The sequence below is a fragment of the Taudactylus pleione genome, unplaced genomic scaffold (assembly GCF_031769625.1).
Source record: "Taudactylus pleione unplaced genomic scaffold, aTauple2 ptg000602l, whole genome shotgun sequence".
Taxonomy (NCBI): Eukaryota; Metazoa; Chordata; class Amphibia; order Anura; family Myobatrachidae; genus Taudactylus; species Taudactylus pleione.
The window spans coordinates 6,478,102-6,492,372 of record NW_028285004.1 but is presented as its reverse complement, the minus strand read 5'-3'; the positions used below and the strand labels follow the sequence as shown (position 1 = coordinate 6,492,372).

The 14,271-nt window shown below is 40.5% G+C and overlaps 1 protein-coding gene across 1 annotated transcript in view; it reads right to left on the bottom strand.

The window, feature by feature from the left end:
• Positions 1-14,271, bottom strand: part of HMCN1 (hemicentin 1) — a 563,772-nt gene that overhangs the window by 306,858 nt on the left and 242,643 nt on the right. Inside the window, exons 47-50 of the mRNA XM_088453882.1 lie at positions 13,256-13,423; positions 8,063-8,176; positions 5,833-5,916; positions 4,871-5,062 (exon numbers count right to left, since the gene is read on the bottom strand). Coding sequence (XP_088310008.1) covers positions 4,871-5,062; positions 5,833-5,916; positions 8,063-8,176; positions 13,256-13,423 — 558 coding nt within the window. The remainder of the gene's footprint in view (positions 1-4,870; positions 5,063-5,832; positions 5,917-8,062; positions 8,177-13,255; positions 13,424-14,271) is intronic.

Below are 14,271 nucleotides of genomic sequence, written 5' to 3'. Positions count from 1 at the left end.
TTTTGGGATCGGGGAAATCATTTATGATGGAATTTAGTTCTGCTCTTGTCCAGGGACAATGCATTACTACTTCCCTCATGGGCACTACACCGTGCGCATCTGCATTTCCATTCGGAACGGTTATTGTCCGAATGGGATGCAGACCGGTAGCACTGCTACCTTTGACCTTGTTACCTGTATGGGGGTTTAATCTGTTGCTGCTACGTATGGTATTAACAACTTCCTCTATGGGTGCAGAGGGTGTTACCGATGGAGATGACGGCACCACTCGTGATTGTTGTGATGCAGCATCTATCATCTGTACAGCATGGGAAATGGCAGACATTACAATAGGCTTATCATCCACATCATGAACGTTTTCTTTATAGTTGCTTAAGAGAGGGTACAAATTGTTTGTTACATTTTTATGGGTATTTTTGGTAACTGTACTTGCACCTCCATCCACATAAGGTGGGGGTGGTGAGCGTGAACTGCTGGCAATACTCTCCACAATGCTACCTTTTGCTGCTCGCCCGTATTGCAATTCAGCGTCGTGGATGTATTCTCTGGTAATGTGCCCGCAATGTTAGTTTGTGTTGCTTGCACATTTTTAAGCCACGCATCCCCTTCATGCTGCCACAACTTTAAACATTCATAATATTTGACATTTTTCTCTCGGGAGCGCATCAGACTGATGTGATCCCGGACATTATCTAGTACATTTTTATCAAAACTACCAATTCTGGGAAACGGTCTAACACTCTTCATCGTCATTTTAAACCATACATCACAATACCTTATCGCATAAGTATCGTACTTAGTATGCATAATATGACAGGCCGATCCAAACGGCGCTTCCATTAGCAGCACATCATTGTCTAACATCTCTATTGTTTGCATAGCCCCCATTCTGAGACAACTCCTATGCTTTTCAATAAACATTTAAACTGGTGAAAGACAATCAAGATACTTTCACTTACCTGTGGACGATTTAAACAGCAGCACCCACACACCTGGATAAGATTTGAAAAAGGCAACTTCCACACCCGGATAAGATTTAGTAAGGCAACTTCCACACCTATGGAAGTTTAAGTCGGCTACTTCCACGCACCTTTCTACAACAAAGACAACATGTACACCTGCTACTGTGTATAGAACGGTAAGCTGCTGACCAAGCGACTAGCACTTAGCCCTAAAAGGTCATACGGTACCTCTAACTGTAGGGAACAAGTTACCCCTACCAACAAATACGCACTGTTACACACTTGTTCCTGTGCAGAAAAATACACGTTAACCCACATATTGATAAGAATTGAAAAATGTAAACCTCAACGGCTTTATTTAAACACGTGGCAGCACAACCGGAAGTACGTATACGCTATTGTGCGACCACTCACATACACAATAATGCGACTACCACACAACCGTATGACAACTTTTTAGCTGCGTACGCAAAAGTACATCTTTACTGTGCGCAAAACTGCGACTCAGCCGTGTGTTCAATACTGCGGCACCCCTTTAAATGTAAGGTTCTATCAACAAAGGAAAACAAACTTTTTCCTTTCTTGTCCCTGGATTCTAGTCAGCTTCCTTGGCTCACACGAAAATGGATAGCGATCTTCAGCACAAAGCGGTTGCAGGTAAACCCTGCATGTGGCAACTCCACCCTTTGCTGAGATATCGATAACCGTATGTGCCGTGTGAGTAGGTAAGTGACTTCACTATGAGCTCCCAACTAAGGATACTGCCTTTGAACCTCTATATACCCCTGCCTATACCTTCTAATATCCTTCCTATAAACCTCTAAGGATGACGCTAATTTGCGTATGCAGTCATCCAGTAAATAAAGACTCCAGACATAGAACATGTGGTTCCAAAGCACAAAGTATTATTCAAGTAAAAGTACAGCAGTTACACACTATGATCCTCATATAATCTTAGCGCAAAGAGATTATACAGACCCAAGTACAATTATACATACACAGCGCTCTCTGGTCCAGATGTTAGGCATCAGCAAGAAACCCCTCGTCAATCAGCATTCAGCACAAAGACTAGGAACCCAGGGTCAGAGCACACATATTTATACCACCCAGAAATAAACAACACAATAGAGAAGTTTGCTGCTAATACCATTGGTCCTAAAGGAGAGGGCATATGTTACAAGGCATTTAACAGGTTGATACAAATAGACACAACCCAGCCTCTAACAACTGGGGGTCTCTGGTTTCCTGCCTCATGCAATCATCCTAACAGTTGTTCATATAATGTACATTTTGTTGCTTGAAGTCTCTGCGGTCCATAAGTTGAGAATGCATGATGCGATCTCCACACCGATGGTACCGGAATACTGTTGAAAGAATACGCATCAGTACAATACCAATCACGGCTTACTTATCATGTGTAAAACCTTAGTTACCAAATAATCTTTATTTCACAGCATTTATGCTAAATGAACAAACTTAAATCTTATACTTTAAAGCTTATTAAACCTTTTATGTGAATATGTAATGTGTAAGTATGCGGGGTGTGATGTAAAGACGCTAGTTAACTTGGGGCAGATGCGTGCGCATGAAGCTAATAAACAGCGTTTTCATACAGGATCTTATGCATTCGCTAATATGCGATAAGTTAACAGCGCAATTGTACATATTAATGTGTGTATGAGAAATGGTGCACTTAAATCTCACTTAAACAAAGTGAACACCTAGCAGTGTGGAATGCTGAGCATTATAGTTCCACATGCCCCCCTCTCTCAGCAGTCCCCACCCTTCCCAGGCTCAAAAGTACAGTCCTTTGATCTCCCAGGTTCTTGTGTAAATGCAAATTAGCACAGCTACAAGACCCAAACCTCAGATAACACTCTTGGCTTTGAAGGTATTTTATTGTAGGAAGCCTGCTAATGTAAGGTGCTACAAACGACCCTCTTGCTGTATTCGAGCAGGGCCATCTGGAGTGAGAGCAGACGATATGTCCAGGAAGCTTGTCTACACAGGCTAGTTGTCACATGGCCATTTGCTCTGTTTAGCTAATGCTATCCAATTTTGACATACTGTACAGCCATTTCTGAAATATATTCTTTAGGGGAATTATAATAATATACACTTTATCCAGAGCACCCAAACTACGTAAAGTCATGAAATGGGCTTTCGATGAATCGCCGTAACTTATGGCGATGGTCACAGATGCAATCGCATGATGCTAATAGTAATATCGCCACATGTACTAAAGTGTGAGTTTATCTAAAATGGCATCTTGCGGCCAGTCGCAAGATGGTGTCGCTGCGATTCAATTTTAAACTGATCTTGTCTCAGCCAATAATCCAGCTTCGACACCATATAACCGTTTAGCAATATTAGTTACCAGCCCATGAAAACTCATATAACCGTTTAGCAATATTCGTTACCAGCCCATGAAAAACCCATATAACCATTTAGCAATATTAGTTATCAGCCCATGAAAACCCATATAACCAATTAGCAATATTAGTTACCAGCCTATGAAAAGCGAAAACCAATATAATGGTTTAGCAATATAAGTTACCAGCCCATGAAAACCCATATAACCAATTAGCAATATTAGTTATCAGCCTATGAAAACCCATATAACCACTTAGCAATATCGTTATCAGCTCATGAAAACCCATATAACCATTTAGCAATATTAGTTACCAAACCATGAAAACCCATATAACCGTTTAGCAATATTGGTTACCAGCCCATGAAAAACCCATATAGCCGTTTAGCAATATTATTTACCAGCCCATGAAAACCCATATAACCGTTTAGCAATATAAGTTACCAAACCAGGAGAACCCATATAACAGTTTAGCAATATTGGTTACAAGCCCATGAAACCCCATATAACCGTTTAGCAATATTCGTTACCAGCCCATGAAAACCCATATAACCATTAGCAATATTAGTTACCAGCCCATGAAAACCCATATAACCAATTAGCAATATTAGTTACCAGCCAATGAAAAGTGAAAACCAATATAACGGTTTAGCAATATAAGTTACCAGCCCATGAAAACCCATATAAGCATTTAGCAATAAGAGATACCAGCCCATGAAAACCCATATAACCGTTTAGCAATATTAGTTACCAGCCTATAAAAACCCATATAACCGTTTAGCAATATTAGTTACCAGCCCATGAAAACCCATATAACCGTTTAGCAATATTAGTTACCAAACCATGAAAACCCATATAACCGTTTAGCAATATTAGTTACCAGCCCATGAAAACCCATATAACCAATTAGCAATATTAGTTCCCAGCCTATGAAAACCCATATAACCAATTAGCAATATTAGTTACCAGCCTATGAAAACTGAAAACCAATATAACGGTTTAGCAATATAAGTTACCAGCCCATGAATACCCATATAACCAATTAGCAATATTAGTTATCAGCCTATGAAAACCCATATAACCACTTAGCAATATCGTTACCAGCCCATGAAAACCCATATAACCATTTAGCAATATTAGTTACCAGCCCATGAAAACCCATATAACCGTTTAGCAATATTAGTTACCAGCCCATAAAAACCCATATAACCGTTTAGCAATAATAGTTAACAGCCCATGAAAACCCATATAACCGTTTAGCAATATTAATTACCAGCCCATAAACCCAAATAACCGTTTAGCAATATAAGTTACCAGCCCATGAAAACCCATATAACCGTTTAGCAATATAAGTTACCAGCCCATGAAAACCTATTTAACCGTTTAGCAATATAAGTTACCAGCCCATGAAAACCTATATACTGCTCGTGTCAAGTGATCGATATCTAGGTTCAATGGACAGATGTATTCTTTGGTTGACATGATTGTAATTTTTTGATACTTTATAATGGAAATATAAGAAAAATATCATGCTTACCCATAACACCAAGACTAAAGCTTCTGCTTTTATCCCCTGCTATATTGGAAGCAACACACATATATCTTCCTGTGTCTGATACTATAGTACTGGTAATTTGAAAATTCTGTCCCCAATTTTCAAGTCGATGATGGCTGTCCTCCTGCAAAGGCTGTCCATCTTTCAGCCATGTTATCTGTGGTACAGGATTACCTAAATGAAGTTGCAATGTTATTTCTATAATAGACACAGGGACCTGACATTTTCTATGCAAATCCAGCACATCTCCATTTGCACTAAGAAGAAATAAACAACCCATATACACATATCGATAGACAAAAGCTAGTGTGGCAGAAGTGTGTGTGAGCACAGAAACTTGCAAACTTTACTCAATGTTTGATATTAATAAAGTATTTGTTTAAAATTTGTCTATGCACCTTTGACAGTGTGAGCTTAAAGTCTACGGGGGTAATGTATCAAGTCTTGGAGAGAGTTAAAGTGATGAAGTTGCCCAAAGCAAACTGCGATAATCGAATGGTCTGTGACTGATGCTTCGTCTTTTACACAGATGCTTAGATTTGTAAATCCGCAGGTGGCCCCATCTATACTATCCTCTGCGTCTGCGATATTTCTATCATGTTGCACAGCAGCTGCTTATGGGGTGGCAGCTGCAATGGCATTAGCATACAACTCTGAATCAGGCCCTATGCCTGCTGGGTACTATAGAAAAGCATTAGAATAGTGCATGTTAATTAGATCCTAAGGAGATTTTTTTCATATACATTTTGGTATTAACTATAAACTGATAACTATACTGTATGTTTAAGTAAAAGACATCTTTTTTGCAGAATTGAAACATTGCTGTATTATTATGAGCCAAATGGTGATACAGAGCCTCATTATTATAAGTTTGTACTTTTTATCTTTGTTTCTTTAGTTCCCAAATGTTGAATGATTACAGACATAAAATGTCCCATAATTACCTGTTGCTTCGCATGTAAATGTCACATGGCTTTTTTCTTTCACCTTCACATCTTCTAAAACATTCCCGATAAATCTAGGTGGCACTAAAAATAAATGTCACATGTTATATAAACTATAAAGCTGGGTACACACCAGATGATGTGTGCACCCAGCGACGTCAGATGTGGCGGACCCGGCGGGGGTGCCGGCATTGGTAAGTGCATACCCCGGCGGGGCTGCCGGCAACCACATACAACGCGAGGGGGGGGGTAGCGGGGCCATGCTGCATTCGGCAGCATGGCATCACTAACGATATCCCCAGATTGTACTGCAAGTACATACAATTAGGGATTTCATTAATGACCTGTGGGAGCGTGCATCATTAATGATATAGTGCGAACACACTGGACGATAAAACTAAATTGATTTGTTGTTATCAGCGATATCGTTTAAAACATCGTCTAGTGTGTACCCACCTCCCATCTTGCCCACCTTCTCAATCTCTCCCTCTCATCTGGTACTTTCCCTTCTGCATTCAAACATGCCCTTGTCTCCCCCATTCTTAAAAAACCTACCCTTGATCCTAACACTCTTACCAAATACCGACCCATCTCTCTCCTCCCTTTTGCATCCAAAATCCTTAAGCTTATTGTTTACAACCACCTTACCACCTTTATTTCCTCCCACTCGCTCCTTGACCTTTTTCAGTCTGGCTTCCGTTCTCTCCACTCCACTGAAACTGCCCTCACAAACGTCAGCAATGACCTCCTTGTTGCCAAATCCAAAGGCCACTACTCTCCGCTCATTCGCCTCTACCTCTCTGCTGCTTTTGACACTGTGGACCACCCTCTCCTGCTGCAAATCCTTCACTCCCTTGGTCTACATGACACTGCCCTCTCTTGGCTGTCCTCCTAACTCTCTAAGTGATCCTTCTCTGTCTCCTCTCATGACTCCTCTTCTCTCTCACATCCTCTTACAGTAGGTGTTCCCCAAGGTTCTGTTCTTGGACCACTCCTATTCTCCCTCTATACATCATCTCTAGGTCAACTCATCAGCTCTTTTGACCTCCATTATCATCTCTATGCTGATGATACTCGGGTCTACTTTTCCTCCCCTGACCTCTCGCACTCTCTCCTCACTCGTATCTCCGACTGTCTCTCTGCTATCTCTTCATGGATGTCCCAGCGAATTCTTTAACTTAATATGTCTAAGACTGAGATGATCATCTTCCCACCCTACCAAATAACCTCACTATTTCTTTATCAATTGATGGCACAACTATCTCCTCTAGCCCCAAAGTGCGTTGTCTTGGAGTTATCCTGGACTCCTCCCTCTCCTTCAAACCACATGTCCTGTCATTTCCATCTCAAAAATATTTCCAGGATCAGACCCTTTCTCACCCAGGATGCTACTAAGACCCTAATACACTCACTGGTCATCTCCAGATTGGACTACTGTAACCTCCTCCTATCTGGCCTCTCCAACTCCCATCTCTCTCCACTTCAGTCTGTCCTCAATGCTGCTGCTCGACTCATCTTTCTCTCCAAACACTCTACATATGCCTCCCCTCTCCTACAAGCACTCCACTGGCTCCCCTTCCTCTTCAGAACCCAATTCAAGGTTCTCACACAGTCGCTTAGAAAGCCCTCACACACTCCTCTCCTATTTATATCTCTGACCTCATCTCCCTTCACTCTCCTGTCCGCCCTCTTCATTCAACAAATGCACGCCATCTCTCAAGAGCCACTATTTCGTCAATGCTCCCACCTCCCTGTCTACCCCATCTGTGTCACACTTGTCTGTCTGCCCCTCCCCTTTAGAATGTAAGCTCTTGCGAGCAGGGCCCTCTACCCTCTTGTGCTTCTCCTTACTTTATTTTCATCTACTTCTTCTCCTCTAGGGCACCTAACACTTGGTTGCTTATGCTCTGTTGCTTATTTGGGTGTTATTTTCACCAATGTATCAGTGTATATTATCCATGTCCTGTATTGTATTGTACTGTAAGTCACTTTTTTGGTTATGTACTTTGTAAGGCACTGCGGAACACTTGTGGCGCCATATAAATAAACGATGATAATAATAATAATAATACCCAGCTTAAGTGAACTTGTCAGTTCTGAGAGCAATTATACATTTATGTGTCATATAATGAGTGAATACCGATTTCATAAAAAATTATTTAATTGAATACGGAGTTTGAAATTTTAATTGCGAAGTGAGGTACAAAAACCACACACACCAAATGCGTACCTAATACATTTAGATGGAAATGTTTCTTCTCTTCTCCTGCAGCATTTAAAGCCACACAGTGGTATCTTCCAGCATCTGAGAGTGCAGTGTGTAAAAAGCGGAGGATCATACCACCTGACACAGGAAACATAACGCCATTAATAAGCAATGCCGTACTATTGGTCATATGATCAAATTTATGTTTGTTCTTTTCTAACTAAGGGGCCAATTAATAAAAGACCAGAGATGTGTTTCCATAAAGTTTTCACCACAGAATGGCAATTGTCCTTCATTTGTATATTAGTTGTAAAAATATATATATATATATATAAAGTATATATAATACACACAGCGGGTAAAATAAGTACTGAACATTTTTCACAGTAAATATATTTGTAATGGGGCTATTGTAATGATGGTTTCACCAAATGCCAGCAACAACCCATGCAATCCACACATGCAAATAAATCAAACCATAGATGTCCATAAATTAAGTTACAGTATGTGTAATAATGTGAAATGACACAGGGAAAAAGTATTGAACACGCTTATTGAAATGTATTTAATACTTCATAAAAAAGCCTTTTTTGGTAATGACAGCTTCAAGACGCCTCCTGTATGGATAAACTAGTTGCATGCATTGCTCAGGTGTGATTTTGTCCCATTCTTCCACAGTCTTCAAATCTTGAAGGTTCCATGGGCCTCTTCTATGAACTCTGATCTTTAGTTCTTTCCATAGATTTTTAAGTCAGGTGATTGGCTGGGCCATTCTAGCAACTTTATTTTCTTTCCCTGAAACCAATTGAGAGTGTCCTTAGCTGTGTGTTTGGGATCATTGACTTGCTGAAATACGCACCCTTATTTAATCTTCAGCATCCTGGTAGATGGCAGCAGATTTTTATCAAGAATGTCCATTTTTCCATTCATCCTTCCTTCAATATTATGAAGTATGCCGGTACCGTATGCTGAAAAACAGCCCCACACCATGATGTTCCCACCTCCAAACTTCACTGTTGGTATGGTGTTTTTGGGGTGATGTGCAGTGCCATTTCTCCTCCAAACATGGTGTGTATTATGGCATCCAAAGAGTTAAATTTTGGTCTTATCTCACCAGACTATATTCTCCAATTATTTTGCAGGCTTGTCCAAATGTTGTGCAGCAAACTTTAAACAAGCTTCAACATGCTTTTTCTTCAGCGATGGAGTCTTGCGTGGTGAGCATGCATACAGGCCATGGCGGTTGAGTGCATTACTTATTGTTTTCTTTGAAACAATTGCACCTGCTAATTCCAGGTCTTTCTGAAGCTCTCCACAAGTGTTCCTTGGTTTTTGGACAACTCTTCTGATAATTTTTTTCATTCCTCTGTCAGAAATCTTGCGAGGAGCACCTGGTCGTTGTCGGTTTATGGTCAAATGATGTTCTTTCCACTTCTGGATTATGGCCCCAACAGTGTTCACTGGAATATTCAGAAGTTTAGAAATCCTTCTGTAACCAATGCTATCAGTATGTTTTGCAACAATAAGGTTGCAAAGGTCTTGTGAGAGCTCTTTGCTTTTACCCATCATGAGAATTTTCTTGTGTGACACCTTGGTAATGAAATACCTTTTTATAGGCCATCATTTGGGACTGAACCAGCTTATATTAATTTCCACTGACAAGGGGCAGAATTGCTTTCTAATTACTGATAGATTTCAGCTGGTGTCTTGGCTTTCCATGCCTGTTTGCACCTCCCTTTCTTCCTGTGTTGAATACTTTTTCCCTGTGTCATTTCACATTATTAAACATAACTTAATTTATGGACATCTACGGTTTGATTTCCTTGCATGTGTGGATTGCATGGGTTGTTGCTGTGAAAATTTCATTACAATAGCCCCATTACAAATATATTTACTGAGAAAAATGTTGATGTGTTCAATACTTATTTTACCCACTGTATGTTTGCATACACCAATTATGTTTATTGCTGTTTATATATGTTTTCACTGGAATACCACTTTGAAGCCCATCCTTTAGATTTAGGGGGAGCTGTATCAAAGCTTGGAGAGAGATAAAGTGGAGAGCAATAAAGTACCAACTAATCAGGTCCTAACTGCCATTTTTAAAACACAGCCTGTATAATGACAATTAGGAGCAGATTGGTTGGTACTTTCTACTTTACTTCTCTCCAAGGTTTGATACATCTCTATCTCCACTTTTTCTCTCTCCACTTTTTCTCTCTCCAGGGTTTGATAAATCTCCCCCTCTCTTTATTGGTATCAACCTATTTATAATAAAGTAACAATGTATCCTTAGCACCACTTTTTCAAATAAGTTTTTCTGGAAATATGTTTCATGCTCACATCAGGCGTTATCTTGCAGGGCTCATAAACACGGGCATCATGTTAAATTGTTTAACGCCTATTCTCAAATCCTTTTAAACATGCTTTTGATGCATGATAAGGGGTGTTAAAATCTATATACACTTTTGTCATTTATATGTTATTTGATGTGGGAGTTGATCAACCTGGGGGAGGATTGGGAGTGAAGTGTACTAAAGGTTGGGGCGACAGGAGAGTGAGTGGTGCAACAGTTGCAAATGATGGTGATAGCATCACAAAGGTTTGCGTGTGGCTGATACCACTTAGGTCAGAGGGGGACATTTACTGGAATGGGACCACGCAAGATCTGTCAGTTATTGTTGGAGAAAGAACATAGAGGGCATTTCAAATGACAGTAGTATCATAAACCTCCAGGCTTGTGCCTGCCTGCAGCTCTGGCATACTTTAAGTAGAGTTTTTGTTGGAGTTTTGGGGGAGGTTTCTTTTACAGTATGTCCAATAAAATTTTAGGTTATTGCATAGAGGTGGGTCATTAGAGTTTAGAGTAGAGGGGTCCTCTTTTCTTCTGGAGGCTGTTTAGGTTGATAGCTTACCTAGGCCAGTAAGAACAAAGTTTGGGAAATATGTATTTTAATTTGATGCCCTGAGGAGATTGCCATGCCTGTGGGAGGGGTAGGCGACGTTATCCTGCCTGGATTAGGTGCGCCACTGGTCCAGGTGGGTTCATCCTCTCTCATTGGGTGGTGATAGTCACTTCAAGTTGTGGTGGATGGTGGGAGATGGCCCCATCTATTTGGCTGATTTTCCCCATAAGGAGTGGGATGTTGGGTCATCCCCCTTTACAAGTTGTTTTGTATAGGATGACTCGCAGATGGTCTTATCCTTGACATTTGCAGGCAGTTGGTCCATTTATGCATTTAAATTTACATTTATTTTATTATGCTTTGCTTAGGGGCTGGAAAAAAAATGTTTTTTTTTTAAGTTTTTTTTCCAACCCTGGTTAAAAAGCATTAAAACATGGTTGATCAAGATTTCTATTACATAGCAATGTTTCACAGTACTAATATAACATGCAGGATTATGTTTTTTTTTTCTTATTAAACAAGTGTGATTGTGAGTGTGCATGTATGTTTTAATACACTATCATGGTGTGTGTGTCTTGTGTTTATTTTAATATTTCTTTTGCAGGTGAACTACAGGTACCAGTGGGCCCGTAATGCTCCGCATACTGGTATTTGTGGTTCTCCAAGTACCAGCATGTGGGGGAGACTTGCTGAGACCTCTAGTTCACCTGCAATATTTTTACTTCTTTCATTTGCACTACACTATACACAATCAACCAGGCACCCATCACCCAGGGGTGCCGGGATAGCCCCGGACTATCAGATTAGGCCTGGGGTGCCCTGGAGAGCCAGACCCCTTCATTGGGGGGGTCCCCACCTCCCCAGGGATCGTTGGCCTGGGCTGACTAGCGGTCAGGAGTAATGCTTTGGCCGGGGGACACGGTGAAAGGGTTCCCCTGGCTGTGGCATTACTCTCCTGCTAGAAAGAGTCTGGTGCTGGTTAAGGAAAATACAGGGGACCCCTACTCTTTTTGTCCCCTGTATTTCCAAAACCAAGACCGGCTCAACTGAGCCCAGTGCTGGTTGTGCCAAATAAATGGGTACCCTACGTCTTTTCTCCCCTGTATTTTCAGAACCAGCACTGGCTCTGAAAAGCCTGGTGCTGGTCGTGAATTGAGGGGGGGGAGCACGTAGCACATTGCTATCATAAGCGGTTACTCACAATTTGCACAAATGCATAATATCATCTAGTGTGTAGGCACCTTAACTTTCTGTGGTGTAACTGCTATAATTACAGGATATCAGCAAATACAATGGAGAAACTTTTCAGAATTGTTTACTGTTTATTTTATTTATAACATATGAGTTTATTTTGTTATTCGTTCCTTTTACGTTACAGTACATCCTCAGCTGAGCAGTTTATAATTACATTGGATTTTGTTGCAGACAATGTAGAGATATTCAGTGCAATACATGACAAACAGAATTGAAAGTAGAATTAACACTATTTTGTTAGTTAATAAATAGGCGCAATAAATCTGTCAGGCGCCATGACCGGTGAATGAGCAGCGGTGGCTTCTGGGGGCTGCATTAACTGCAGCCCCGATAAGCCATGTATGGTTGCCCAAAAGGGAGAGCAGCAGCTTTCACTGGAAGCTGTTCTCTGCTAATCGCAGCCCAGACTGGCAGTCCCAGGGGGAGGAGACACCTCCCCCTCGGGCTGCCTGTCCTGTGCGTGACTGGTGTCCTGTGCGTGGCTTCCAATGGGAAGCCACTTCTAGTCACAGTGTAGCCAGTGCAGTCAAGGACTGCACTGGCCCACTGAAGTGGCTGATTTTACTATGGGGCTGTAGCCCCACAAGCCCCTTGGTAAAATCCGCCACTGGTTAGGAGCTAATTGAAAGGAGGACCATTTAAGATTAGTAACGAGTGATAACGAGAGTATGACTTATTGATAAATCTGGGCCTAGGTAACAAATAACTTCCACTTTTGAAAAACAAATATAAATTCCTGAATAATGTTATTTTACTTATATTTCATTGCATTTTCTTCATTCACTTTACATGTTTCTTAATGACTCTTCCCATGTGTATTTAACAGGATGTGTGCTGGAAGATTTTACAGTGGGTTATACAGGGTCACCAGCTCGACAACAGTGACAAAATAATCTGGTTGATTAGGTAATTATTTATGAAGTGACCCTGTACCCTGTTTACATGTTTTGTGATATTATTTTGGGATATTATTAAACAATTTCATCAAAAGAATGTTTTGAAAAATGCATGTAAATATTAGACAACATATTATATAGTATACATCTATTAGAGTTACCTGACATTACTTGGGGGTTTTGATTCAGGTTGATGAGATGTCCATCCTTGTACCACATTACTGCGGGTGGTGGGATCCCCGAAACATCACATGATAGCGTCACTGGATTTTTCTCCACTACACTTATATTTTCATGCTCCTGAAATCGTCCAGAGAATCTTGGGGCGACTTAAAAAAATATAAACGACTTACATACATTTTTGCCTTACATATAGCCAAATCAAATAATTTACAGTAATTAAATTTTTATCAATTATTGAGCATTGCATAATATATTTCATTTATATGCCTCACATTCTAAAGATAATATTGGTGTTCATAACCATCTGTAAGGTATATAATCAATAGTACAGTATATCAGCCCCTGAGCGAATCCCGAGGTCATCTCATTCTATCACTGCAGCAACTTTTACCTCCTCACATGTCCCACACTCACAAGTCTGATACCAACCCCACTGCTAATTATGTCCACTGGCATATAACACAGCGTAAATACTAATCATATTATACAGCTTCAGTGCCAGATATATTTCCCTCGCTTAGACTATTATATAGTCTGAGTGTGTCTTTCCATTTCTAACAGGTTGTTTTCAAATTAGTTTTTGCTCCAATATCTGTTTATTACTTTGCTCCATTACATTATCTGCACCCTTGTACTAGCTAATCTCCTACAATATATCGCAGTCATTCTGGATCACTCTTAGAACCATATTCACAATAATTTAGCCACTACTATTTGTTCTTCATGTCCTTCTAGTATTCCAATTCTGTCTGCTTCCTTCCATTGCCCTCAATCTGTTAGCACAGGTTATTAAATATTCACATTCTATACAGATCCTCATACAAATCTTGAACTCTGCCAGCACATCAACCTCATTTATACCACCGATACTGTACAGTATATCAGGGCTAGGCAACCTGTGGCTGCTTTTGATCTACACATCCCAGCATGCCCTGTCTCTGTTTTAGCATGATCTAACAGCAAAACTGTGGCAGAGCATTCTGGGATGTGTAGT